The sequence below is a fragment of the Falco punctatus genome (assembly GCF_963210335.1).
Source record: "Falco punctatus genome assembly, chromosome: 3".
NCBI classification, from domain to species: domain Eukaryota; kingdom Metazoa; phylum Chordata; class Aves; order Falconiformes; family Falconidae; genus Falco; species Falco punctatus.
The window spans coordinates 112,867,834-112,892,479 of record NC_137582.1 but is presented as its reverse complement, the minus strand read 5'-3'; the positions used below and the strand labels follow the sequence as shown (position 1 = coordinate 112,892,479).

The 24,646-nt window shown below is 40.7% G+C and overlaps 1 protein-coding gene across 3 annotated transcripts in view; it reads left to right on the top strand.

Annotated features, from left to right (window-relative positions):
• Positions 1-312: 312 nt before the first annotated feature.
• The window catches only part of UBE4B (ubiquitination factor E4B), a 45,649-nt gene continuing 21,315 nt past the window's right edge, over positions 313-24,646 (top strand). The window contains exons 1-12 of one of the 3 annotated variants that reach the window (XM_080380928.1): positions 313-519; positions 6,000-6,186; positions 10,725-10,860; positions 11,401-11,488; positions 13,820-13,964; positions 14,776-15,004; positions 15,465-15,875; positions 16,748-16,861; positions 20,044-20,185; positions 20,684-20,784; positions 21,885-21,999; positions 23,861-23,944. In XM_080380928.1, the coding sequence (XP_080237054.1) occupies positions 496-519; positions 6,000-6,186; positions 10,725-10,860; positions 11,401-11,488; positions 13,820-13,964; positions 14,776-15,004; positions 15,465-15,875; positions 16,748-16,861; positions 20,044-20,185; positions 20,684-20,784; positions 21,885-21,999; positions 23,861-23,944 (1,776 nt within the window). In that variant the 5' untranslated portion in view covers positions 313-495. The remainder of the gene's footprint in view (positions 520-5,999; positions 6,187-10,724; positions 10,861-11,400; positions 11,489-13,819; positions 13,965-14,775; positions 15,005-15,464; positions 15,876-16,747; positions 16,862-20,043; positions 20,186-20,683; positions 20,785-21,884; positions 22,000-23,860; positions 23,945-24,646) is intronic. The other 2 variants (XM_080380929.1, XM_080380930.1) reach the window with 2 other exon arrangements.

Below are 24,646 nucleotides of genomic sequence, written 5' to 3'. Positions count from 1 at the left end.
CCGCCCCTCCCCCGCCGCCACGACGGGCCGCTGGGCCCGGGCCCGCCCCTGCCGCGCACCGCCTCCCCGCGCTGCCATTGGCCGGCGCGGCGCGGGGCCCGGCATGCCCGGCTCCCTCCGCGGCGCCCGGCGACCTCACGTGATCCCGCCCCAAGATGGCCGCCGCCGCCCTCTTGTTTTGATGAATAATCTCTGCGCGGGGCAGGGGCCGCGGCGCGGACGGGGGCCGAGGTCGAGGGGCGCGGGCGGGCCGGGGCAGCCGGGGGGTGGCTCCCCCTGGGCCACGGCGGCGGGCGGCGCGGAGCGGGCCAGGGGCGGCGGCGGCGGCGGCGGCGGGGCCGGCTGCCGGCGGGCGAGGCGCGGCGCGGCCGCCCCGGAGATGCCCTTGTGAGGCGCGTCGGGGCGCAGAGGCGACCGCAGAGCGCGTCCTCGGAGCTGCCCCGCGGCGGGGCGGGGGAAGGCGCCCTCCCGCCGTCCACCATTAAGAGGAAGGCGATGGAGGAGCTGAGCGCGGACGAGGTGAGCCTGCGGGCCGCGGGGCCTGGGGGCGGCTGTGCCGCGGAGCGGGGGTGGGCGGGCTGCCCTGGGCCTGTGCCCGCCGCGAGGGGCTCCCGGTGCGGCAGGAGCGCGGCCAGGCCCCAGCCCGCTCGGCCCCCGCGGCCGGGGGCTTCGGCCGGGGGCGCTGCCCAGCACGGCGTGTGCTCCCGAGCAGCTCCGTTTGGCGGAGCCGGGCAAGGCGCCGCCGCCCGGGGGGGGCCGGGGGTCCCGGGTTTGGTGCCGGGCCTGCCTGGAGCCTTACGGAGGTCCCTGCGGATCGCTCCTGCGGCCTCTGCTGCTCTCGCCCAGGGGTCGCAGGGGTGACGTCGCGGTGGGCACCCATCTGGCGCGGGACAGCGACAGCGCAGCCGGTGTCTTCTCTCTCCCGTTCTAAAGGGTGGCGGCTTCTTGTTTGTCTGTGTTGGGGTTTGGGTTTAGTGCAGACCGAGGTCTTCTGCTTTGCTCACGTATTGGAGCGCTCTCAGATGAGTTTTGTTGTGGCAGTGACCGGGATGCAGGGAGCTGCCCGCTCCCCCAGCGGAATGCCCAGGTCACGCTCAACCTAAGGTTTTCTCTTACCTGTTTGAAATACCATTTTCATGTTACAGCATATCGCACATGTATAACATGCATCGCACACAGGTAACGTGTATGGCACTGGACCAGCTGCAGTGTAGGCTCGTGGATGTGCTTATACTCTAGGGAGCATCAAAAGAAGTTATTTTTGTTCTGTAGCATCTCTTCAGGTGGGATTGCAGAACAAGGTGTCAGCTGTTGTCAACTCACATTTGTTTCCAGAAAGTTGAGATGTTCCTGGCTATGTTGTGTGTCGTGATTTAGCAATCCTGCAGTGTTGCAGCGGGAGTCGGGATGAAACACCTCATGCTATTCACTTGCTGAGGGTCCTCGCACTCTACTGAAGCATTGAGAAAAGGAGCGCAATTCCCACGCTGGGGAGGGTGGGGTGGGACGCTGCTGCTTTCATTTCTGCTGTGAAAAGGGATCGCTGATTTTACAGGTGTATTTCATTGAGTAATTTGTTTATACACAATGCTTCTGATGGTTAAACTACCTCTGGTTGTGAGGTGTTTTATGATTAATTTCAGAATTATTTGACCTGTGTAAGCTTGCTTGTGTCACTGCTTCAGCCAATTACCGACATCATCAAAAGCACTGCATTGTGGAACAAGCTGCAGAAAATGAGTTCTCCAGTAGGGACTCATTGCCTTTTCTGGCAAAATGTTTGTCTCGAGTGACTCAAATTTTTTCAGGTCTTCCTAGGACAGGTCAGCTAGGGCCAAAGCTGACTGGTCTTTTAGATGATTGCTTGAGACAATCTTATATCATTTTGAGAGAGTCACGCTGTCACTTTCTATTGCTGATAGATCGCTCATTGAAAAGTCAGAGGCAAGTCTATTTTTGTATTCCTGCAAGTCTCCACTTTACTGTTACTTGGTGCGGTGGACCCTGGATCAGAAGTGGGCTATATGGAGAAATAGTTGTCTAAAATACATTATGCGCAACTTCTGTCTGATTCAGACTTCTTATCTGGCAGTGACTGAAGGTAAACCCCCACTTAACTGAAGCTTAAATTAATTGTGAGCCTCTTGTAGATTGTATGATTTTCTTATATTGAACCAAAATTAACTGTAACATTAACAGATTGTAACTCGAAAAGAGACGCAGAGACAAAAATGGGGAAGAATGATGTGAACTTACTATCTTTTAACATTTACAAGGTGTTTAGAATAGTGTTTTCTGGGCATAGAACATGACCAGCGTCACCAGAAAATGAAGCATTTCTTAAACCAATTCAACATGCTTTAATGAATACAAGAAAAATAAAGCTATCCAAGCAAATTACTCTTTATTGTACAGATTTGGAACTCATGTATGATATGGGAGAATAAAAAATTTCCTTAGAGTCTCAGTAAGCAGTTGCCACTAAAGCAGATGTTGATACAGATTTTATTTTTTAACTGAGAGTGTGTGAGCCTGAGGGACTAGTCCTCCTGGTTGTACCTTTATCGGCCTGCTGCAAAATTAAAGTATCAGTTAACAGCCTTTGACAGGGTGCTGTTTTTACATTGTTTGTTGTGTGTCCAGCTAACAGCTTTTAAGACCTCCAGTAAGATCAAAAATGTGTTTCTGAAAACTACTATTCAAAGACGTAGTCTAGGTGTGTCCAGCAAAAACTGTGCTAATAAAAAAAAGTACATCTGATTGGTAGAATGGAAAAAGCACATTGTTTTTTAATTAAGTTTTTAAGCTGTATATTATGGAGTTGCGCTCTGTAAGGAAGCTGAGCATTGTTTGTTCTGTAGCGTGTGTGCTCATTAGTACCAAGTAACTTGTCACTCTTGGGTAACGTAATGATACGTGATAGCTGTGTCATGTGTCCTATTGCAAGTACTTATTGCTGAAATCAAGGGTTGGGTATTACTGAGGTACCCTAAAATTTCCTAGGAAAATATTTACACAAAAAACCCCACCAAACCAGCTATGTGTTTCCTCATGGTGATTTGGAGAGTCATCCAGTCTGAAACGAGAGCCAGCTCACTGTGAACTCCCGCACACTAATGTGTGATTTGTGTTACGTGAAGGCAACAGGTTGGGGCTCTGCTGTGCCCAGTGTTGGGCAAACAAGCCGCGGCTTCCGATGGCCTCTCTCGTGCCCTGGGCGTGAAGCCTCTGCTCTCTAGTCTGAAGGTGCTGAGGGAATTAACTGGACGGGTAGAGTGCGTGCGCTGGTGCTATGCTGTGTTTGCAAACGTCTCTTTCAGCCTGCACGTCTGCCTTTCTAGCATAACGTCTTTTTTTCTCCCCTTTTTTCCTCTCTTACTTAAAACTTGTTAATGTTCAGATCAATTTTCAAATTTCTGTGGTGATTTTACGTAAACCTAGAGGACTATGAGAATTCAGGATACCCAAGAACCAAACCTGCTCCTTACCCACTGCTGAATGTACCCTCTGTTGTGAAGGCTGTCTCGTTCGGTGGAAAAAATATTCACAGTTTGTTTTTGTTTTAATGTCAATTTGTTCAGCAGTAAGGAAGATAAGTATAACTTGCCTAGCTTACTTAAAGGGGCAGGGAAAACCTTGTATTAGTTTTAACCACAATGCCTTATCTAGAAGCAGCATGGTGTCTGTGCAGGTTCTTGGTTCCGTGCTCTTTTTGGAACTTTTTTCAGGGCAGGCTGCAGCCCGGGGGGTTGGTCCCTGGGAAACATGAGTGGCTGGTGGGCTAAGAGTGACAAAGGCAAGGCAGAAAGCTTGTCCGATGTCCTCCTGTTTCAGCAGTGGTGACTGAGTTGGTTTTGATGCACCTTCGGCGTTGATCTGGCCTAGCACTGTAGGTGAAGGAGTGCCGAGGGGCACAAGGGACCTCGGTGATCTGCGTGAAACTGGGCGATGATGAAGAGAGGTTTTGTGCAATTTGTACCTTCTAAGGGATATGACCTTGTCTGAGTAATTGACGTTTGACTGTATTTGACAATACATTGATAAATACATTGATTATTGTCTATGCCTTTTTTCCTTGCGCATTTCCTTCCTAACGTCAGATGTGGAACTAGACAGCAAGAATGAATATGAACAATTGTGGAAAAGTTTCATATTGCATTTGTTTTTCTTGGTTTTTATGTAGTTAATCTTAATCTTTCTCCCTCAGCTACTTCTGCATATATGAGCTGTTTGTGTATGTATTTGTATTTTTTTCCTCCATTCCTCCTTGCCATTCCTTTATCCGAAAAAGTTGGTTATTGATCAGTTGAACAGTAAGGAAGCAGCTTTTAAAACTTTAATTCAGTTTCCTAATTCAAAGAGATTTCAATTCAGCTGCGTGGTTTTACTGATAATCTTTTTGGTGTAGCTTTGAGCTTGAGCACTTCCATTTGGCTTCATTTGGGAGAAGTGCTATGGGGCCACGTCCCTGGCGTCTGGCCGGTGTGCCTCGGAGCGGTGCGGCAGTTCTGTGGGTTTTTCAGGTAAACAACAGCTGAAAAATTAAGGTGGGAAATAGAAGTGGAGAAAAATTAAGATTTAAAAAACCAAATAAACTATTTGGAGATCCTAATATATACAGCCTCTACTTACGGCAAAGCTAAACAATTTATCTATACAATAAGCTCCCCTGTTTTGCTTGACAAGGGATTAAGACATTCTAATCGTAGCCTTTTATTTTTGTGTCTTGATGAAAAAAATAGTATTCCTAACTGCCTTCCACGTTCATGTAGTGACACCTGTCATGGAGGGTGATGCAGTTCCAGACACTGTTTTCCCTCATTTTTGAAGTCTGATTTGATTTGATCTGTTTTTCCTGTTGGAGTAGGTTTCGGGGGCCATTAATGACGATGGTAACGTGGTGTAGACATTGACTTGACACAAATCTTTTGTTCGCTTTTTCACTTGCTTGGCAGTTCTTTAGGATTATGAGCAGAAATGAAAACTGGTACATTGGATGCGATGCTTAAGTGTCATCACGCAAAGAGGGAATAACATGAATTGCTTGTTTTTGCAGGGAGTGGCCACTCTCAAATATGATACTTTTATTTTGTACTGGGCCTACTTCGAGGTGAAGGAGTTAGCTTTGGGAACAGATCCTCTGAGACAGCCTGTGATAATAAATGTTTTCTTTCCTGTTTTCCATTTGGGCCTCAGGTTTCACTTGAACCACTTGTAATTTATGGGTTTTATTTTGTCCATTTGTTTCTCATGTAGAATATTAATGTGATGTGGTCACATACTAGATCTAATAAATAGGTTCATAACAGCTTTCTGAAGTTGGATTTTGAAGGCAGATGCTTCTCTGTCTTACTAGCAACATGCAAAAATGGTGTTTTAAATTCTGTGTGGTGGAATGTCTGTGGAAGATGAGAGGATGTCTGTACTTCTCAAGGTGCTTCTGTCCGGCAGGCGAGTTGTACGCTTTTATTGCTGCAGGTCTGTTTCAGATTAGCTTGCAGAGCGGTCCTCTTAATATCTTTCAGCTGGATCTTCTTTAGTGTGGGTGTTTTTATTAGTTTCGTATGGTGTGAAATTAAGGCAAAGGTCATGTTCATATTGTCCCTTTTATCAGATTAATGCAGTTTGTTTTAGCAAATGCCAAAATAAATGGGGAGGAGTGTTACAGGTTTTGAAATTGCTCAGCAGTAAATGTTAAACGTGTCTTACAGAACTGTTGGAGGGACAGATGCTGTGTTCTCCAGTGCAAACGGTTTTCCAAGGCAGGAAATGCATACATAAAATGTAAACATCAGGGGTACCTTGGTGTTGCCTTAGAGAAGCGGCAGTAAGACTGGGCTGTGCTTAGCTGGTTATCGAGTAAAGCCGCTATGTTTGCAGTTTGGCAGGAGTGAACACCTGCGCTGGCAGGAGGGCCAAAGGGCAACCACGGAGTGCGTGCCCATATGTATGCACAAGAAAGTTTATTTATTTGTTGTTATTTTATTTCCTTTGTGCAGATTCGTCGAAGGCGGCTTGCTCGGTTGGCTGGTGGACCATCTTCCCAACCTACTACGCCGCTTACGTCGCCACAGAGAGAGACGCCGCCAGGACCACCTGTAGTAGCACCAGCCCCCGGGCCGTCCCATAGTCTAGGCCTAAATGTCCATAGCATGACCCCAGCTACCTCTCCAATTGGTGCATCAGGTAGGCTGGTGTGTCGGTGACAGAGATTATTGTCGTATGTCTGCTGAAAGCTGTCATGCTACTCCTCACCGTTAGGATATGGACGCTCTTATTGGTGTTATTGTTGCTGTTAACTAAAAATAATTTTCAGAAAGAAGCATTCTGAAATGGTGAATTAAAGTACTGGCTGTTTTCCTTTCCCAGATAATAAAGTTAGATACAGTTGTTTTCCAGGTAGAAGTAAACTACTGACATTTAAAAGGTGTGTTACCAAAGCTTGAAGACATTCGTAATACAGTTTAATATTACAGAAAAGAAAGCCAACCTGTGAAGGAGACAGGGAAAAACGCTTTTCAGTCTTGCGACACAGTTTTTATTGATCGGTTTCTGGGTACATTTTATCAATCAGTCCCAAGTTCATTTTTGACCTTTAATTGCTAGCATTTGGCACAATTGAAAATAGTAGGCTGTGACTACTACTGCGCATCGTCAAGGTAAGAATAAAGTATTTGCTTTCTCCTTTGTATTTGCAAATTTCACTGTTCACAGGAGTGAATGCAAGTAGGGTATGTACAAATGGTGTTTGTTTCAGATGACACAAATAATGCCCCATCTATTCAAATCAGACAAATAGAGAAGTTATGGAAAGTTGGGAGAGTTCCTCTATAGAGAGGCAAAGACAATATTCTTGATATATAATAACACTTTGACCTAAAAAAAAAGTAATTTTGATTTAAAATTGGCTGTCTTGGAAATCAGAACAAATCGGCATGTTTTCCAGTTATTGTGATCTTTTGTATGAAAATTTAAATTGTTTTGCTTGTTGTGTTACTAAGCCAAGAGGTTCACAAAACCAATCTCAAAACAAATGTGAAGATTGTTTTGAACAGGTTGTAATTTGATAGAATTTTTTTTTCCCCAGTGCTCCTTGATAAGCATGCGGAATTCTTCATGTTTACCTGTTTGCTTTCTGAAATTTTATTTTTTCCCTTTTGCAAGTACAGTAATTTACAAGCGTAAATCTTTAATTACAGCACTGTTTTGAAACACCTAGAAGTGACTCCTTCCTGCTTATTTTGTTGCCTTGTATCCAAAGCAGGACAGAGAAAAGCTATCAAAAACATTTCCTCAGAAAAGCTCATTGCGGCTGGAATTTAATACTCTGTATTGTGCTCATGGCTATAAACAATGACCCTGAAGCAAACGTGACATTTTTTTTTTTTTTTTTTTTTTTTTCCCAAGAGAAGTGCAGAGTTCACTTACTGTGTTTGCTCAGTCTGTGGTTATGTGACTGTTTTAATCTGTCTTGCACCTGACTCCTGCTGAAAGGAGCATTTCTCACTGCCTCTCCCTTTGCTGACCATAGCAACTGTGTGGTGAGTTGGGTCATGGACTTAATCCAGATGAAAACTAACCTAGGAAAAATAAATGGTTGGTTTTCAAATAGATGGGGTCTTGGTCCATCTCACTGCACAGCTGTATCGGCAATAATGCCGACAGAGGAGGAGGTGTGGAAGCATGCACCTGTATGTTTGCGTATTGGCAGACCAGTTTATCGTGGTTTGAAGTGGTCACATGGCGAAGACCTTAGAGACTTCTGCATTTAAGAATTCATCTGTCTGCACTGGACAGTACCGAACCATACAAAGGTGGTTGATGACCAGAAGCAGAAGTTATCTGGTCTGTATAGTGTTTGCCATTCATTGCAGCAGTTTAATAATGCGAGTCTCTCACACCAGGGTAAGAGATAGAGTTAAGTTGGGGAATAGATCAGGAAAAAAAACATTCACAATGTTTTCTGCTGTATTTATTTAGCATAAATGAAGACTTGGCTAACACTGTGTGGTTTGCAGGAGTTCATTTGAGCAGTAGCCTAAAATGACTGCAGAGGATTTTAATTCATTTGGACATACAGAGAGCAGTCCCAGCAGAATAATGTCCTTGTAAGCATCCATTTTTATAAGAAGTTGCACGTCATGGTGAGATCAGGCTTACGCATGAATTTAGTGAGAAATATGATCCTTATTTTGTATGTATTTTGAAAATACTTTGGGGAGCCTGAAAAGATTGTATCAGTGACAGCCACACACACTGGGTATGTGGTCTTCATAATTTTTGCACATCTCTATGCTGTTGTCTATCTGTTTGGTTTTTTGTTTTTGTTTTTTTTTGTTTGTTTTTTTTTTTTAAGGCAAAGTAGAACTGCACATGTCAGGTAATTTTTACTGTATACCTGATCCAGCAAAGTACAGATGCAACTAAATCCCGGAAAAGGTGGTAGGTAGGACAGTTTGCTTGAGGAGCTGTTAACGAGCGCTGCAGTGTGACTGTTACAGTATGTTTTCCTGGCAGTGGGAGTAAGACCCCAAGGAAATGTAGAACAAGGCAGTTCTCCACTCGGGTAAAGCCATGTTTGCTCTGGTCTCTTTATCCACTGCCTTAGCTAGCTTTTTCTTTGGGAAGGGGGAGGAGGAGAGGGAGGACTCAAGGAAGGCTGCCCAGTTGTGGTTGATGAGGTACTGAAGGAAAACCAGGCTGTACTGGGACTGCCTGACCTCCCGCGTGCTGGATGCCCTGCTGAAGGCAGCCTTCCCCTGCCATGGGCAGCCTGGTTCTGCTGGGTGTTCTCTGTAGGGAAGCTGCATCACCGAGCAGTTCTGCTTTTGACAATTGCTTTTATTTAACCTGACTGACCTGAGCAGCTTTGCTTTGTTCAGATGCTATACTTAATATTTCTGTATCCTTGGTTTTGTGGAGAAACTGTACTAAGCTTTTGGCCTGTGCCTTGTGCAAGGGGTTTCAGTGTCAAAGCTGTAACACACATCACTAAAATTCCAGGACTAGAGGAAATGGCCATTTAGAACTGAAATGGAGTTTTCCTTGACATTTTTCTGCTTCCTGGGTGAAATCTTTTGCAGATACTTAATACTGATACTGAAATATGCTGGAAACCTAATGGGCTGAACGATGGTGTTTGAATGTTGTCTACAAATGAATGATAATACCTAGATACAGCCCTGAAGTTACTAACCAAAGCGTAGAAGCTTTCAACAAAACTCAGTAAAACCTAACATTTAGTAAATATTTTGTGATGTGTGATTTCCAGCCTAATATAAGGAGTTAAATATAAACTGGTTTTGTACCCAGGGAAGTAAAATAGAAGTTTCAGAGCAGTAGAATGACATGACTTTTCTGGCCTCGTATGCAGAAGTATCTCGTTTTTCAGCAAGCTGTCTTTTAAATGGTTTTTTCCTGCCTTCTGCAGTTTTGTTCCTGTAAAAATGAATTGTTTCAAGACCTAGGGAAGCTTTGGGAAGGGTGCGCAAAAACAAACAGCTTGTGTCAGAGAGCATAATCCTGATTTGTTCTGTTTTGCTGCCCCCACTGTTAACTTCAGAATGTGTTGCCACCATAAACGTGGGACAAACTTGCACTTGTCAGTAGTAACACTGCAGTGCAGCCAGTGCTGGAATTCAAAAATAGGCTGTCATTCAGGTTTTACACTTCTCACCTGAAACCTAATACTGTTTGGGGAATGTCTTAGTAAACTGTAGGCAGAAGAGCTCAAAGGAGTGAAATTCACTGCTGCTTTCTTTTTAAACAGGCAGGTGAATAATACCTTTTTTCTCTCCCTTCAAGAAGTCTGCTTAGTGATATGCAAATACCTGATATTGATAAAACTACCGTTGCAGCTTGCAAGTAATGCTATTTATTATAAACCATGACTTCAGTGTCACTAGGCACAAATTTTAGGAATAGACTACTACACTTAAAAGCCCTCTCTGTTTAGGTGCTTTCAGAACTCATTCAACTTGCTGTGTTACTGGATGGAAGGCTTTTTCTGCATTGTTTGGAATTATGCATATAACTTTTTTCCTATCACACTAGTATCTACCACTTCTCTGAAGAAGTCTTTGTTGCACAGTGAATCCATCTGTTCATACCCTGATGCTTATCAGCCCTGCTCCAGGGCCGTTATATCAGTCTCCATTTGTTGGTGTTCCACTTGGTGCATGTTGTTAGGACTTCTTGGATGCTTACTTTATCCCTGGGGCGAGGGAAAAGTACAGGTAATATCAGAATAAATTGTGGGAGGTTTTGTGGAAGCTGGCACTGCTCACATTAGCTTGTTCTGTATCCTCACGCAAGTTAACGCCATTCTAATGACCCAGTGTGAAGCCCTGTTCTGATGGGACAGGCTTTAGTGAGGCTTTGACAAAGTCTTAAGGTAGTGCACAGAGCAATCTTAAAAGAGGTAATTTTGCTAGTGGTTTTTTTAATGGCAGTGAATCTCTGAGCACTTCATGGATGCAAATTCAGTTCTGTCTTCTGCATTGTAATGCAGGTAAGCATTCCTGTATTGTTGCTGCAAGGGCAGGTAGAAAATGTGATTATTTGTAGTCAAATGTGAATATTAGTAACGTTTATTTCCTAATGCATTACTGAGAATGCTTAAGAGCTGTCTTGAAAAGCAGTATTTCTTCTCCTTTTCTATACAAATAATTGTGTAGTGCTCTCTCATCTCTCTAGTAGTAATCTTGGTGGTGCCTTTTCTCTAGGAGTAGCCCACCGAAGCCAGAGCAGCGAAGGAGTGAGTTCACTCAGCAGTTCTCCATCTAACAGCCTTGAAACACAATCTCAGTCTCTCTCTCGATCTCAGAGCATGGATATTGATAGTGTCTCCTGTGAGAAAAGGTAAAAATGCAGCTTGTATAAGCTGGCAAATATTACACAATGCTAATCATCAAAACAACTTACACAGGAGAATACTCGGCCATTTCTCACTACCAGCTGTGTTAATGCAATAGGGTTTAATGCTTAAAAATGACCCACTTTAGAAAAAGCGTTACAATGGTCTAGTCTAGTTTTAATGGGAATTCCTGACCTAAAGTGATAAAAGACACAAAGCATTGTCTTAGACATTGTGATGAGTGTTTCTGGTGGGGGACAATTCAGCTACTCTATTTAAAAAAGAAAAGCTTATAGGATGTGATGGCTGTATAGTTTGTATTGCCTGCTGAAGAAATTCAGAATTGTGTTTCTTGAACTCAATGTAATATGAGAAGCATTTATCAGCTGGTGATTTTAATTGCTGTTTGTATATATGGCTGTTTCTGTTGAGTTGGTTTTCCTCTGCTGCTTCTACTTAAGGTGACATTCTTTCAGTCAGCATCTTACAGAGGACTGGCTGCAGCTTTCTACAAGTTAATGGGCTTCTCTTATTTCCACTTACAGTATGTCCCAGGTAGATGTGGATTCAGGAATTGAAAACATGGAGGTTGATGAGAGCGATCGCAGAGAGAAAAGGAGTCTGACGGATAAGGTTAGTGTTTTGTGTTGGCTGGGTGGAGCAGTAATACGAAGCTTTAGCTTACAGTGAGTTCAGTTACGTCTCTACTTTGAATACATGCTTTTGAGAGGATGGAACTAGCTCTCATGTCATCTGTGAACCATTTCTTCACTAATTTCCTCATAAAAATTTTTGGGAAGGAAGAAAAGTTAAAACTTCCAATATCAAAGCTGCGTTTCAGTTGTCTCAAATTGGTTTATCAATGATATTTGCAAACTCCGAAGAAAATGTTTTTGTTATACATCCTACAGCAGTGATGTGTTGATGCCCAGTAGACCTGAAGAAATATTTCTTAACACACTGAAGATTGTTGCGGCTTATTTGTATTGTATAGCATTTAGACATCTCCTAACAAAGCATTGCTTCAGGTGTTACATATGCTGGAGTAATGCTATGTAATAAGGTTTTCTAAATGATATTATAAGAAAAATAAATAATATTTGGCTTTCAAGGTTTAAACAGGTGGTAGAACCCTTTAAAGTAGAAAAAGCAAGCAAGCAAGTGTAGAGCTCTAACTCCTGAAGTTGTCCTCAGTGTCATTTGATTTTAAGGCTCACGTGAAATACAGCCATAAAGAAATGGGATGACACTGTAGTGGAGAGAAGTTTCTACAGTTCTTGCAGTGCTCATTAGATGTCTTTGTTTATTCCTGCACTGTCAGTAATAAGGTCAGTTGGTAAAAGCCTGGCTTAAAGCCACGTAGCAGTGACCCCGCTGCAGAATCCTTTCCAGCCAATTCCTAGCTGCAGTTGGGCAGCTTGTGTTGTGCTACTGTGCAATAAATAGCTTGGAATCAAGGACAGTCTAGAAGCAGAGGGGAGGGGGAGAGCGGTGGAAAGTAAAATAAAGCTTTGCAGACCTGGTTCAGTTCCACTTACTCATTTGGAGATACCAAAATGTTAAGTGGTTAGGAGACAGCGTAGTCCTCATTTATGGGCAAATTTTTTTTTTGCCTGGTTATCTGTGCTGAAGATGATGTCAATAATAAGCCTTCTTTGCAGAAATGAGCAGAAGTACTTGAAAACAGTAGAATAATACTAGAGTCATTAAGTCAATAAAAATATATGAATGTGCCAAAATTTATGGTTTATTAAATGGTTTGAAGGAAAGCTTTTGAAAAGGGTATAGTGCTGGTAGTTGCTGGAAATCTCTGGTAGATCTAGGCTTACCTGGTGCCTATTATGAGGTCTCAAATTAAAGGAAGAAAGGGAGCTTTTCAGTGGCAACCTTTTTTTTTTTTTTTTTTTTTTTTTTTCAGTCTGCATTTTGTTCTTCCTCATTGACTTATTTTTTCTAAAAGAAAAAGAGTATTACTATCTCAAGAAGTATGATATATAGCAGTACAGTGTGCAGTTGTATTAGTCAACTGTCAGAATGTAATTTTTTTTTTTGTCTTGTAAATCTCTACAACTCTTGCAGGAGAACTCTGGGAGAAAAATCACCTTGAAGCTAAAACTTCCCCATCTTTGAAATTCTCTGCAGCTGAATTATCTGTTCTGTGTGTTATGTTGCTTTTACAGTATTGGTAGAAGAGCATAGGGCAGGACAGAGTTATGTTGCTGGCTTGTCATGAATGTTACAGAATGTTTTTCAATGCTACCTCTCCTCACATTGCAGGGGTAATTACTTGAGTTTCATTTTTCTGTGTTCCACCATGTTTTCAGGTGCGTGCTCAAAGCTGCCTTGGGATTGCAAGAGTGCTCCCCTGCAGCCTTTGCTACCACTGTATAGTATCTATAGTATATGGTAGCATTCTTTTTAGAGAAACTAGTTTTTCAGTTTGAGCACAGTTTACGTGATCTTCCTTTTTTGGAAGAAAGGGGAACAAAGGCAAATTCTTGAGTCTTTTGTCCTGTCCTGACTTCATTCAAGTGAAAGATGTCTTTATCTTGGGCAAAGAAAAGAAAGCAGAAGAGATGTGGGGAAGCTCGCTCCTTCCTGTGCTTTCAATTCTACAAGAAACTCTTAAAATACCTGGGCATAATGAAATCCCCAAATAATTCCTTAAAGCAGAAGTATCTTGGTTAATTTTTTTTTTCTTGGTATACTGTTTTCAAATGTGTTTTGGGAATTTGCTTCCTATGGGATTTGTGTATTTCTGCTACATCTTCTCTGCATCTCTTGTGTTTCTTTGGGGTTTTTCCAAATAGATTTTCGCAAATATATCTATAGTCCTTCATAAGTACACAAAATCTGGCATTAAGAGTTAGTTGGAAGCTGTTTAAAGAAGACCTGCATCTGATTGTGTCTTGACTAACAATTGCAAATAAGTTGATTTTTATTTTTTTAACTCCTCCAACCAAGGAACCTCTGTCTGGGTCTGAAGTATCTGAGGAGCAAGCTTTACAGCTGGTCTGTAAGATCTTCAGAGTCTCTTGGAAGGACCGAGACAGAGATGTTATCTTCCTGAATTCACTCTCTGCCCAGTTTAAACAGAACCCAAAGGAGGGTAGGTATCTGAACCATCACCATTTGTAGAGATTGTTTCGGTTGGGTGGAGTGTTCCCTACTGTCAGCTTTTTCTCCCTTTGCTACAATGCTTTAGTCGCCCACTTGAGGTCTTTGCTTGATTTCAGCATCTGCTGTCAGCAGATGTAGCAGGAAATGGAATCCCCAAAAAGGAGCATGGACAGATTGGTTGTAGTTCCTGTTGTAGTCAGTCGCTCTGCTTTTGTTGGCTAGGTTTTCTGTTGTCGAACTAGTGTGCTGATATTGCAGTGTTGCTGCATTTACCTTTTTTTTAGAAACCTTTACTGAATTAATGGGTTGTCTTTCATCATAATAGACATTTAGCAATTAATTCGATAAGCTAAACATTGCTGATTTTTTATATAACAAATTATATTTCCTAGGTCTGCTACAAGATATAACCAAAATCAAAATTTTTACTTTATGTGTAGGCATGCATGGGGGATGTGGGGGTGCAGGCATGGGGTTTTTTTCCCTTTCTTTATGATACAACTTGACTAACTCGACAGCAGGTGGGAAAACATGAGAGGGACGGACAAGACAATTTTAATAATCAACAATAACAACATTAGGTCATCTATGATCTTTTGTACTTCCCATAAAAGTTATATTTTTGTGCAGCTGTAATTCCAGAACGTAGTTAATATAGACAGTGATAGACATGTCTGTTGGTTTTGCCAAAAGCAGCACTTAATTCACAGCAGTAAATTACTGTCCTTTTTAGTTGAAATCTCAGACCATGTGCAGATGAAGAGAGTAGCTGAGGATACTAACTCTCTTATTCTTAACAGTGTTTTCAGATTTTAAGGACTTGATTGGGCAGATTTTGATGGAAGTGCTGATGATGTCCACCCAGTCAAGGGATGAAAACCCCTTTGCTAGCCTGACGGCTACATCGCAACCGATTGCTGCCGCTGCCCGGTCTCCTGACAGAAGCCTGATGTTAAACATGGGCTCTAACCCTGGGAACAGCCCTGTGTTCTGTAACGTGGGCTCCTTTGGTTCCAGTTCATTATCCAGGTGACTTCTGATTATAACTGAATACTGATTTCACTTGAATATTCTTTGTAGACTAGAAGAGAGAAGGTCGTAGAAATGTCCCAAGAACAGTAAATAGAATAGATTTTTGAAGATCTTCACTCTTTTTTCATGTGAAGGACCCTCCATGTCACCATTTTTTATTACTTTGCCATGGTTGTAAGTGTATTTGATAGGTTAAATCCATGTAGCTGGTTCCTTCTGAGAAGTATCCCTAAATTGTGTCAGTGAAGGCTATGACTCTTGAAAAGTGTGTAGACTGTGACATAGTTTTATTAAACAATAGTAAAAAGGAGTAATGTGTGTGAGCTGCAGAATTATTGCTGAAGAGTCATCAGAAGGGCAAGGGCTTCTCTTGCTCATTTTTTCTTTTTCACCCTTTTTCTGCATATCCTAAATTGTTGCTTTTTTTTTTTTCTTTTTTCCCCTGTAACTGGTTTAGTCTCTATGGGACTAGTCCAGCTCCTACTACCAATTTCACAAGCTATGTACCAATGACTGGTTCATCTCTTACCCCACCAGCCAGTTCAGTTGCCACTGCATCTGTGCCTTCCATTACTGTCAGCTCTCACCTCACAGCAACAAGCCCTTCTTGGATGCAGTCTACTTCTCCGAGGTACCGGCCATACACCGTTGCCCATTCTGGAGGCTTTTCAGCTTCTTCCATCCCGCGTTCCTTGAATATTTCCATCCCATCTAGTTCACCAAGTCCTCCAGCCATGGCTGCTAGCCCTCCAGCCATGCCAGTCATCACATCCAGACAGAGACCCACAGCAGTGGGTCCACCTTTGTTTACTGCTTCACCCAGTACCTTGCGCAGGCGTTCTTCTTTACTGAACAGGATTCCTTCTAGGTATTTCACAAGAGCAAAAGAGTGTGTTTAATGTGTGCTGTGCAGGGTGTGGCATAATCGTGCAATTTGAAAGAACTTATGTTTGTGCTGAGCTTACCCTACTTACCCTGAGTTGATTTCTGTGTTTTGGTTTGTGCTAATACATTGACTTGCTAACAAGCTGCCTTTGCCAAAATGTTAAACCTGCTTCTGTGAGCATTTGAGATGTAATGTAATTACTTTAAAGGTAGCAATATTGTTTGAATTTCCTCCTCTTATATCTGTTCCAGTGAAACTATTAGCTTTCTGTTCAGTTGCTACTGCTGGGTAGTAAACCAAACAGACCTCCTGCTTTGAAATCAGTTTTCTGAGTAGGACTTTAGTTAATTTGTTGAAAGCTGCTACTTGCTGGACTGTGTTAGCGTTGATTCCCTAGTGCGTAGATTTAAATTACAGATTAGCCTATTTCACTGTGCCATGCCAAGTACTACTGCATTATCTTCGTTGGCTGCTCCTGGAATCCCCAGTCCCTGCAGGAGGGAGAAACGAGCATGCAAGGTTTTGAGACCATTACTTGGAAGTTCAGTAGCTTGGAATTGTAATACCTACTATTTGGTCATGTCTAATAATTCCCACTTTAGCTGTAATTTTTGTTAGGTTTATCAAAAATTCTTTTAAAATTTTCAGTTTGTGAACTTGCAGTGTTTTGGTGCGTGACTAACTTGTAGTAGTGTAACAGAGCATGTTAGTATAGTCTTGGTTTTACTAACATGGAATTATCAGTTGTCTGCATGTTTAGAGAAGATGATTTTTGGCAGACTTGAAAAGCTACCATTTTCTTTTTCTTTTGCCTTAAAAAAATCTGATGGCCTTTTTCATTTTTGTTGTGGTAGTATATACGACAACCCTTTCTCCCTCCTTCTTCTTGCCGTTTCTGATGTGTCTGAGGACAGTAGTGATGAAGAAAATGAAGATGATGATTTTTCTTGTGTCCAGTTTGGGTCCAGGTATTGGAGAAAGAGAACGTAACCTGCATGTTTGGTTGCTTAGGAACTAACAGTCTGTGTAGTGTCAAGTGTTCTTCAGAGTAACTTGGGAAATTACTGAAGCCAAGGACATAACTTGGATGGGGTTTTAAGATGGCATATAAACACGTATAATGAATGCTAGTTGGATGAGATGAGTTAGAGATGACTAAGATAAAGTAAATGTTAATCATACTGCCTTTTAGGTTTAATGAGCATAGTTTCTGAAATGGTGTTTCAGTGGAACTCATCATTGACTGTGTGAGTAGAAGGACTATTATTCACCCATGATTATAATTATAAAACCAGTATTACATCATGTGCATGTTTTCCTATCAAAAACTGGAAAATGAGGACAAAGGTTGTAGAAAAAGATGTGGCAAATAGCCAGCTCATGCAAACAGTATGATTCTGTTGAAGTTTCATTGCTGCTTGGCAGCTGAGGCCATCTAGCCTGTAAAGAGACCTGAAAGTTTAAACTTTTGCTTTGACATCGTAAGTAGTAGAGGCTGATGTAGTTGGAAGAGCCAAGAATGGAGGGGGAAGAGCAGAATATTTTACTGTAAAACTGAGACTTACAAATCTTACAGCAAAGCCCTTTCATTTGTGTGACATTAAGATATATGAAAACAAAATGAGACTTCATATGGGTGAGTTCTGTTTTGAAACTAGCTGGATAGCTGTGCAAAAACCCCCGTACAACATTGGATATGCCAAGGGGGGAAAAAAGCATTTGGAAACGTAAACGCAGGGTAGGATCTTCTCTAGTTTTACATTCCATTGCGGAGTGATGCTGTAATGTCTTGGCTGATACAGAAATGTTTTCCCAAAGAAGTGCCTTGTTCTTTTGTATTAACCCAAATTGGAGAAAGGAATAAATGGCTTTTATAGAAAACATGTATTATAGGAAGGCTTTTGTGAAAAACTGTACTTCTGTAGTCTTGCTAGTATCTTGAACATTTTCTGTGAGCGTTCAGTCCCCTGGCTATGATTGATGGTAGTTCTGAGTAAGACTGTGTGCATGTTGAACAACTGGGAGGAAAAGAGTTCCTTCAAGAATTTCAGTCCTCTTTGAAGTATTTTAGTTAAAGCAAAAGTTGGGGAAATCTAATTGCTCAAGCCTTCTAAAACTGAGCTAGTTCAAGAATTCAGGAAGTATCTTGTGATGTCAGGGGATGCCCAGAAAGACTTGGTGTGAGATGGTCTTTCTCCTTCTAACTTTCCCATCTGTGATTGTTCCAGTGGTACATTGGGATGCTATGGCTAAAGTCAGACTGTTGACTAGAAGACCTTTCAAGTAGCATCTCCCCTTTTCCCTTCCAGTCTAATTTCAGGAGATTGAAGTTGATAACATAGGTTTAGGGGTTTTTGTGTACATGAAGTTTAGGATTATTTTTGCCCACTGTTTCATTTTTATCCTGTTGGCATTTTAATCCAAATGTTAGATTGAGTTGGTAAGGATTTCTGAGCCTGCTGTGCTTCTAGAGTCTTAGTTCATGTCCTGGCATTCTGCAGACAGCAGTAAGATGTTTGTTAAATTATAAACACAGTGACTGTATAATTATGCAACAACTTGCATTCTGAAAATAACAAGGCATTCAATATGTGTATGAAGGATGTATGAGCTTTGCATTAGAATGATTTCAGTTAGTGCTGCAGTGAAATCATTAACAGAATGACTAAGTATAGAAGTAGTCGGATTTTTTTAATATAAATTAGGGTTCTTAAAAGGGTAACTTTTAAGCTGAATATGAGAAGTCAAGAAATTTAAAAGACTGCAGAAGAGAAAATGTGTGTGATTTCATGGTTATTGAGTATTGTTTTAATAGAGCTGTTTTACATGGGTTATCTTTAATTGAATAACTGAAAAAAAACCTCTGCAAAAAGGAATTGCTGCTATTAGAAATTATGTTTCTTAACGTGCTGAGCTACCAGATGCTTAGCAGTAATAACCTTTCCCTGATCTATTGGTTGGACTATAAAACTTGCATAATAGTGCAGCTCTATTATTAAAATGTAAATTATCTTATAGTTTAAAGGAAATTCCAGTTTTGACACAGTTTATAGTTTTAAATGTGTTTTCAAAAAAAGCTGCATTTAAGGAAACAAATACTCTTTCTTTTCCAGTTTAAGATCTGGGGCTTAAACTGGTCTTCATTTAAATCCACCCTGACTGCACACAGACTTTGAGGAATAGCAGCAGACCATCCACGTAATTGCTACTTTTTAAATTCCATTTACATAAAGTGAATACGTCTTGTCTTAATTCCTTTCTGTAAAATGAGGATTTTGTTTTTAATTAGCTGTGCCAAGCTGTTAGAGAAGAATTCTGTTGAGATAACAAGTCTGAGACTGAGAGTTGTGGGGTCTGTTCTCACTTTCGTATTAAATTTCTCTCTTGTCTCAAGCATGGTTTGGTTTTGTGGATTTAGTTTTTGTGTTTACAATAGCAGTGTTCTCCCTCACCTCCACCCTGAGGCTGTGCTACTTAATGAAATGGCATATTTTACTGTAAGGGAATTGAAATGAGCCGAGTTGAAGTTAAATGATCTTTAATGTGGAAATTTTAAAAGCAGCAGTTGCTTTGATGTATTGCCTCCTGTTTTGTTTATTCTGCTTCCTTAGAACGTATAAAGTTGTTGTCTGTAGCCTTGTCTGTCAGCTAAGGTCTCTTCCCTGCAGCGAGGGCATCTTGCCCTCCGTGGGTTGGCTAGCCGTAACGCCGCTGGTGAAGGATCTGCTGTTGCCGATGCTGTGTGCCGAGACTGTGGCATGGAAGTGGTGTGATGCTGAGAGCATCTGAACAGTTTTGATATCGGGTACAACTTAAAGGCTGTTCATTTACGGTGTGGCCATGTGAGAACAAGATTTCTGGATTCCCATTAGTCATGCACCTCATTGCTGTCTTTCAGATACTTACTCATTTAATAAGATAACTGATTCTACAGTCATGTTACAGTACAGCTGAACTTCCAGAGTTGGTCAAACTGTTAAATGGAGAGCTCTCCATAGATCGCAAAGTGTTCTTAACTATTGAGCCGTGTGGATGGGATGGAGTCTTCAGAAAACTGGCAGAGGAAGTCAAGAGCTCATGAATTGTTTGATTGTGCACAAGTGAAGAACTGCTCCTAATGCTTTGTTTCTTCTTCTTGTGTGTTTTAAAGTATGGGAGGCTCTGGCAGCTCAAGTGTTTCAGATTCCTGCAGTGACCACTTCACCATTGAAAATTGTAAGGAGACAGAGATGCTGAACTACCTCATTGAGTGTTTTGACAGAGTTGGGATAGAGGAGAGAAAAGCACCAAAGGTATACTTACGTTGAGTAGTTATCAGTGCTGTCACAGACACTCCTTTTACTATTTAGTGGGGAAAGTTGGTGAAAATTGATAGTTGTTTCTTGATGGCTTCGTTGTAGAAATAGATGTATAGAGTTTATAAGGTCCATTTGACTGTTATTAATTCATATTTGAATCACATCTGTTTTGCATCTCTAAGCACTGTTAGAAACTGCCCTTCCCCTTATGGTTTGCTGCGTTTTACCCAAGTTCATTCCATGTAAAACATACTTTTGTGAAACCAGCTCCCTATCAGCATTCTATATTGTGCTTTAATCTCTTGTTTCTGGGGAAAAACCAAATAATCAACACTATTTATATATAGTCTGAAAGGTTTTTAGCTGGAGTAGTACTACTCTTAGTTTGCACATTATACTCACACTGCATGAATAAAGAATACTATCATATTTCCTGTCTGTTCTGTCTCTGAACACTTCCAGTTTGTATTAAAATAAAGTTATTTTTATCAGATGTGTAGCCAGCCAACAGTTAGCCAGTTACTGAGCAACATCCGATCACAATGCATTTCACATGCTGCTTTGGTGCTACAGGGATCCTTAACACAACCAAGGTAAATACAGCTGATGTTTATCACGAAAGTTAGACTGCTCTGGGATTTTTTTGTTGGAGCAGGATAAATTTATGTGCCAGAAGTAGTTTATTGCTTTACCATGGGAGACTTTTTCCCACTGATATGTTGGTGGAGAGCAATTTGTGTTTTCTAATAGTGTTTGAGTAAAATCATCCAGGTTAATTTGAACAGATTAAGTGGAGGATTTGAGTTAACCAAGCTGTTTTTTGCCTTACCTCAAGCAACAACTTGTTGGGGCACTGCTCCTGTGAAAGTCAGTAATGAGTAGAGCTGCATCTGAGAAACAGTCTTATCAAAACAGTAGCAAAACCTGCTGAAGTGCCATAGCACTTGTTTACTTCAGAGAGGTTACCATAACAGATTTGGTAACGTAAATCTGTGTGTAGACATTCTAGCTACGTCACAACTCTCAGATTTCAAGTGCAGTTAACTAGCAGCCTGTTTAGTTGGAATGGTAATTTTTTAAAAAAATATGTGATTTATTAAAATCTGCATAATTTTATATTTGTGTTTCCAAATGATACTTCTGTAATCTTCAAAGGTGCACCAGTTTTCCACTATGCTTTGAGATTTGTTTTGTCTTTACATGAATCAATGTTGACATCAGAATAAGTTTTATATATATAATAAGGGAAAAGATACTTTTAAAAAGATCTGAGGGAGCAGTTAAAAGTAATTACTGTATTAATTCAGAAAAGTCTAATGTTATGCTCTTCTCTTAATCTGGAAAAACAAACATCAAAAAATGTTGTTCCTTCACTAGCTGAGTTTAACAAAGGTTTTTTTTTATTGGAGAGGAGTAGAAGGGAGAACCAAATACTACACAGAAGCTGTTATTTTCTTCCAGCCTCATTAAACTAAGGTGTGATGTTGGCAGCACAGTCTGTTTCAGAATAACCTTTCCACAAGTAACTTGAGAAGACAAGGTTAGTTACTTCTGAAAGGAGTAGGTGTGTCTACATATTGATAATGTGCTTTCTTGGCACATCCTTAAATATAATTACTGTGACACTTCTGCAAATACTATGCAAATAATCAGTAGTTTTGGATTTTTATGTTTTTTTAAAATACAAATAAAGGTCATTGCAGCAGCAGTCTTTGCTGGTACCATATATGCTGTGTAGGAACCTCCCGTTTGGCTTCATCCAGGAATTGGTGAGAACAACTTACCAGGATGAGGAGGTGTTCAAACAGGTAAGGTACAGGTAAAAAAATAAATGTTATATTGTACAATTCTGCTACTTGCAATATACAGGAGGGTGGATTTCGAGAGGTTTATTCTGCTTGTCACGGTTCTGTATCTGTTACTTCAGGGGCTAGCAACGTGTTAAATAGTTGGAGTTTGTTCTTTTTAAACTCATTTAGCATTTTGTGAAGAAGACTGATTTTCATTGTTTGCTGGTTCTAATTACTAAAAGTGCCTCTGTTAACAAGCAGCATACATTTATGTAATGTTGAAGTGAACTGCACAGAATATGCAGGCATGTATTATGGGATTGATCTTGGGTTTTCATCCTTCTGTGCTTCTGTATGAAATAACCTAAAAATGTATGTGTAATACAGCAATCCTCTATAATCATACTCAGAAAGATTTATTGGTTTTGCTGTCTTGCAATCTTTATACTTCTTTGCAATTTTTAATAGTTTGCATCTGAAGTGCTAAGAGCATTTTACAAATCCTAGTCCATTAAGTCTTCATATTTTACAGAGGAGATGACTGATAAACATTAGATGGTTTATTCTGTGTGTCAGAGTAGTTCACTGAGGTGATAAAAAATTGGAACTGATGGTAGTAATTAAGACACAAAGCTACCAAACTGCTTCTAGCCTGTATAAAGTTAAAGCAGATCAGTAAGGTTGTGATTATCTCTAATTAGCACTCCTGCAGTATTATGTGACTTAGCTGTGAAGGGGCCTTCAGAATGACATTTGAGCCTTCCAATTTTAAAAAAACTGACATTGGTTAATTTTTTTGTAGTGCAAGTATCTTTTAATAATTTGTATCTCTGTCTGGACACCTTTTAGTAGAGGTTCATGCAACTGAAAGTACATTTAAGACTGTGAAAAATTGGTTATGGGAAGTGTTAAACGTTACTGCCCTGGAGGAGAGAACTATTCCTCTAGCTGAAGCAGACAACAACCTCATTATAGTCTTTTCGTATAATATAATTCAGTAATATTTTTGTCTCTTCATAGAAGCAATGCAATATACTTAAAAATCAGTGGGACCTCCTGTTGTAAAATTTCTGTAAGAGTTTGTTTCGTGAGGGTATAGTTGTCAGATGTGTGTGATTGGAACTTGCTGATCAGGTGTAATTACTTTTGATTAATAAATTCCTGTCATGTCACTTCCTCTTTTGTAACAGTTCTTGACTGCTGCTTATTATCTTTACTCTTACCACAGTTCAACTTAACAGCACGAAACCAACTTGCTGACATGAGATGCAAACTTAAAGCTATATTATTACGCCAACTGTGTAGGCAAATACATGATTACCCGTTTGGGCAACCAAGTTGTTGGAGTTCTCTACAGAACTTGTGCTCTTGTTAGTGTATATGATACATGTGCTTGCACACATGCATACAGTATCTGCAGCGATGCTGTACATAAAGTGTGTGTGCTTCCACGTGCAGACAACCTGACGGAACACCACCTGGTATTTGTCAGCATGCTGACCTTATGGTTTGTCAGCCCCAGCTTGTATCCGTTAGCAAATCTAGATACCCATGTCTCTGGGACTTTTTGGTTTGCAAAGTAACTGTTTGGAAACAAGTTAAAACACGATTAGGAAAAATACATACAAGTGCTTGGAAAGAAGTTCTTAAGTCATTATGCCCAGGCATCAAGTCAATACGTCACTCACTCTGTATCAAACAAGTTGGTTTTAAGCCTTTAGACCTAACTGATATAAATTTAAATAAAAGGTCTTAATTTTTCTTCTGCGTAACTCGCAGTATTTGAAGAATGAACAGGCACTTCACGCTGTGTACAGCAATAGTGTCATTTGATTGCTTCCTATTTTTGAACAAAGTAATCTACCTTTGTTTTTTACAGATCTTTATTCCCATCTTACAAGGCTTGGCTGTAGCTTCCAAAGAGTGCTCCCTTGATAGTGACAATTTTAAATACCCCCTTATGGTAAGGACTGTTCATTTCTAGAAGGATTTATTTATGATTAATGGTAACTTATGCATATTCTATACAAGATAAAATGTTCTTCAGTGTTTTGGGGATTTCTTTGATTAGTAGATTACTATAAAACTCTATGTTGGAAGCTTAATGTGAAGTGTGAGATGTGTAAAAGACCATTAAATAATATCTAAAGTGTAATGTACAGCATCTGTATAGTGGGATATCCAAATGTTTATATATATATTACTTTTCATAAGATTAATCAAATGGATTTCATGACGCATACTAGCTATAACACTGTGGATGGTTAAAAAATCCTGCTGAGCTGCTCCCAGTTTAAGTCTGGGAGATAAGGTCCGATATCCATGCCAGTGTTTAGACTCACTTTTGTATGTGGGAAACTAAAATCTATTTTAAACCCAAAATGATTTGAGTTGATGAGTATTTACTGTAGAAAAACGTTGTAAAGTTTCCTGGCTGAAAAGTTGAGAGTTTTATTTTTGGTTGTTTGTGGGGGTTTTTAGAGCTTACTTTAGTCCTAGATCTGCATCCCTCCTCTTGCTTTTATTGACAAAACAAAAAAAGTCTTCTGAAAAGCATGTTTGGCCACAAAAGACCAAGCTAAATTCTCAGCTAAATTGAGCACTGTCAGCTGACACCTTCAAATTTTATGGTCTTTGGCGTATGACACCCAAAAAGGCTGTTACA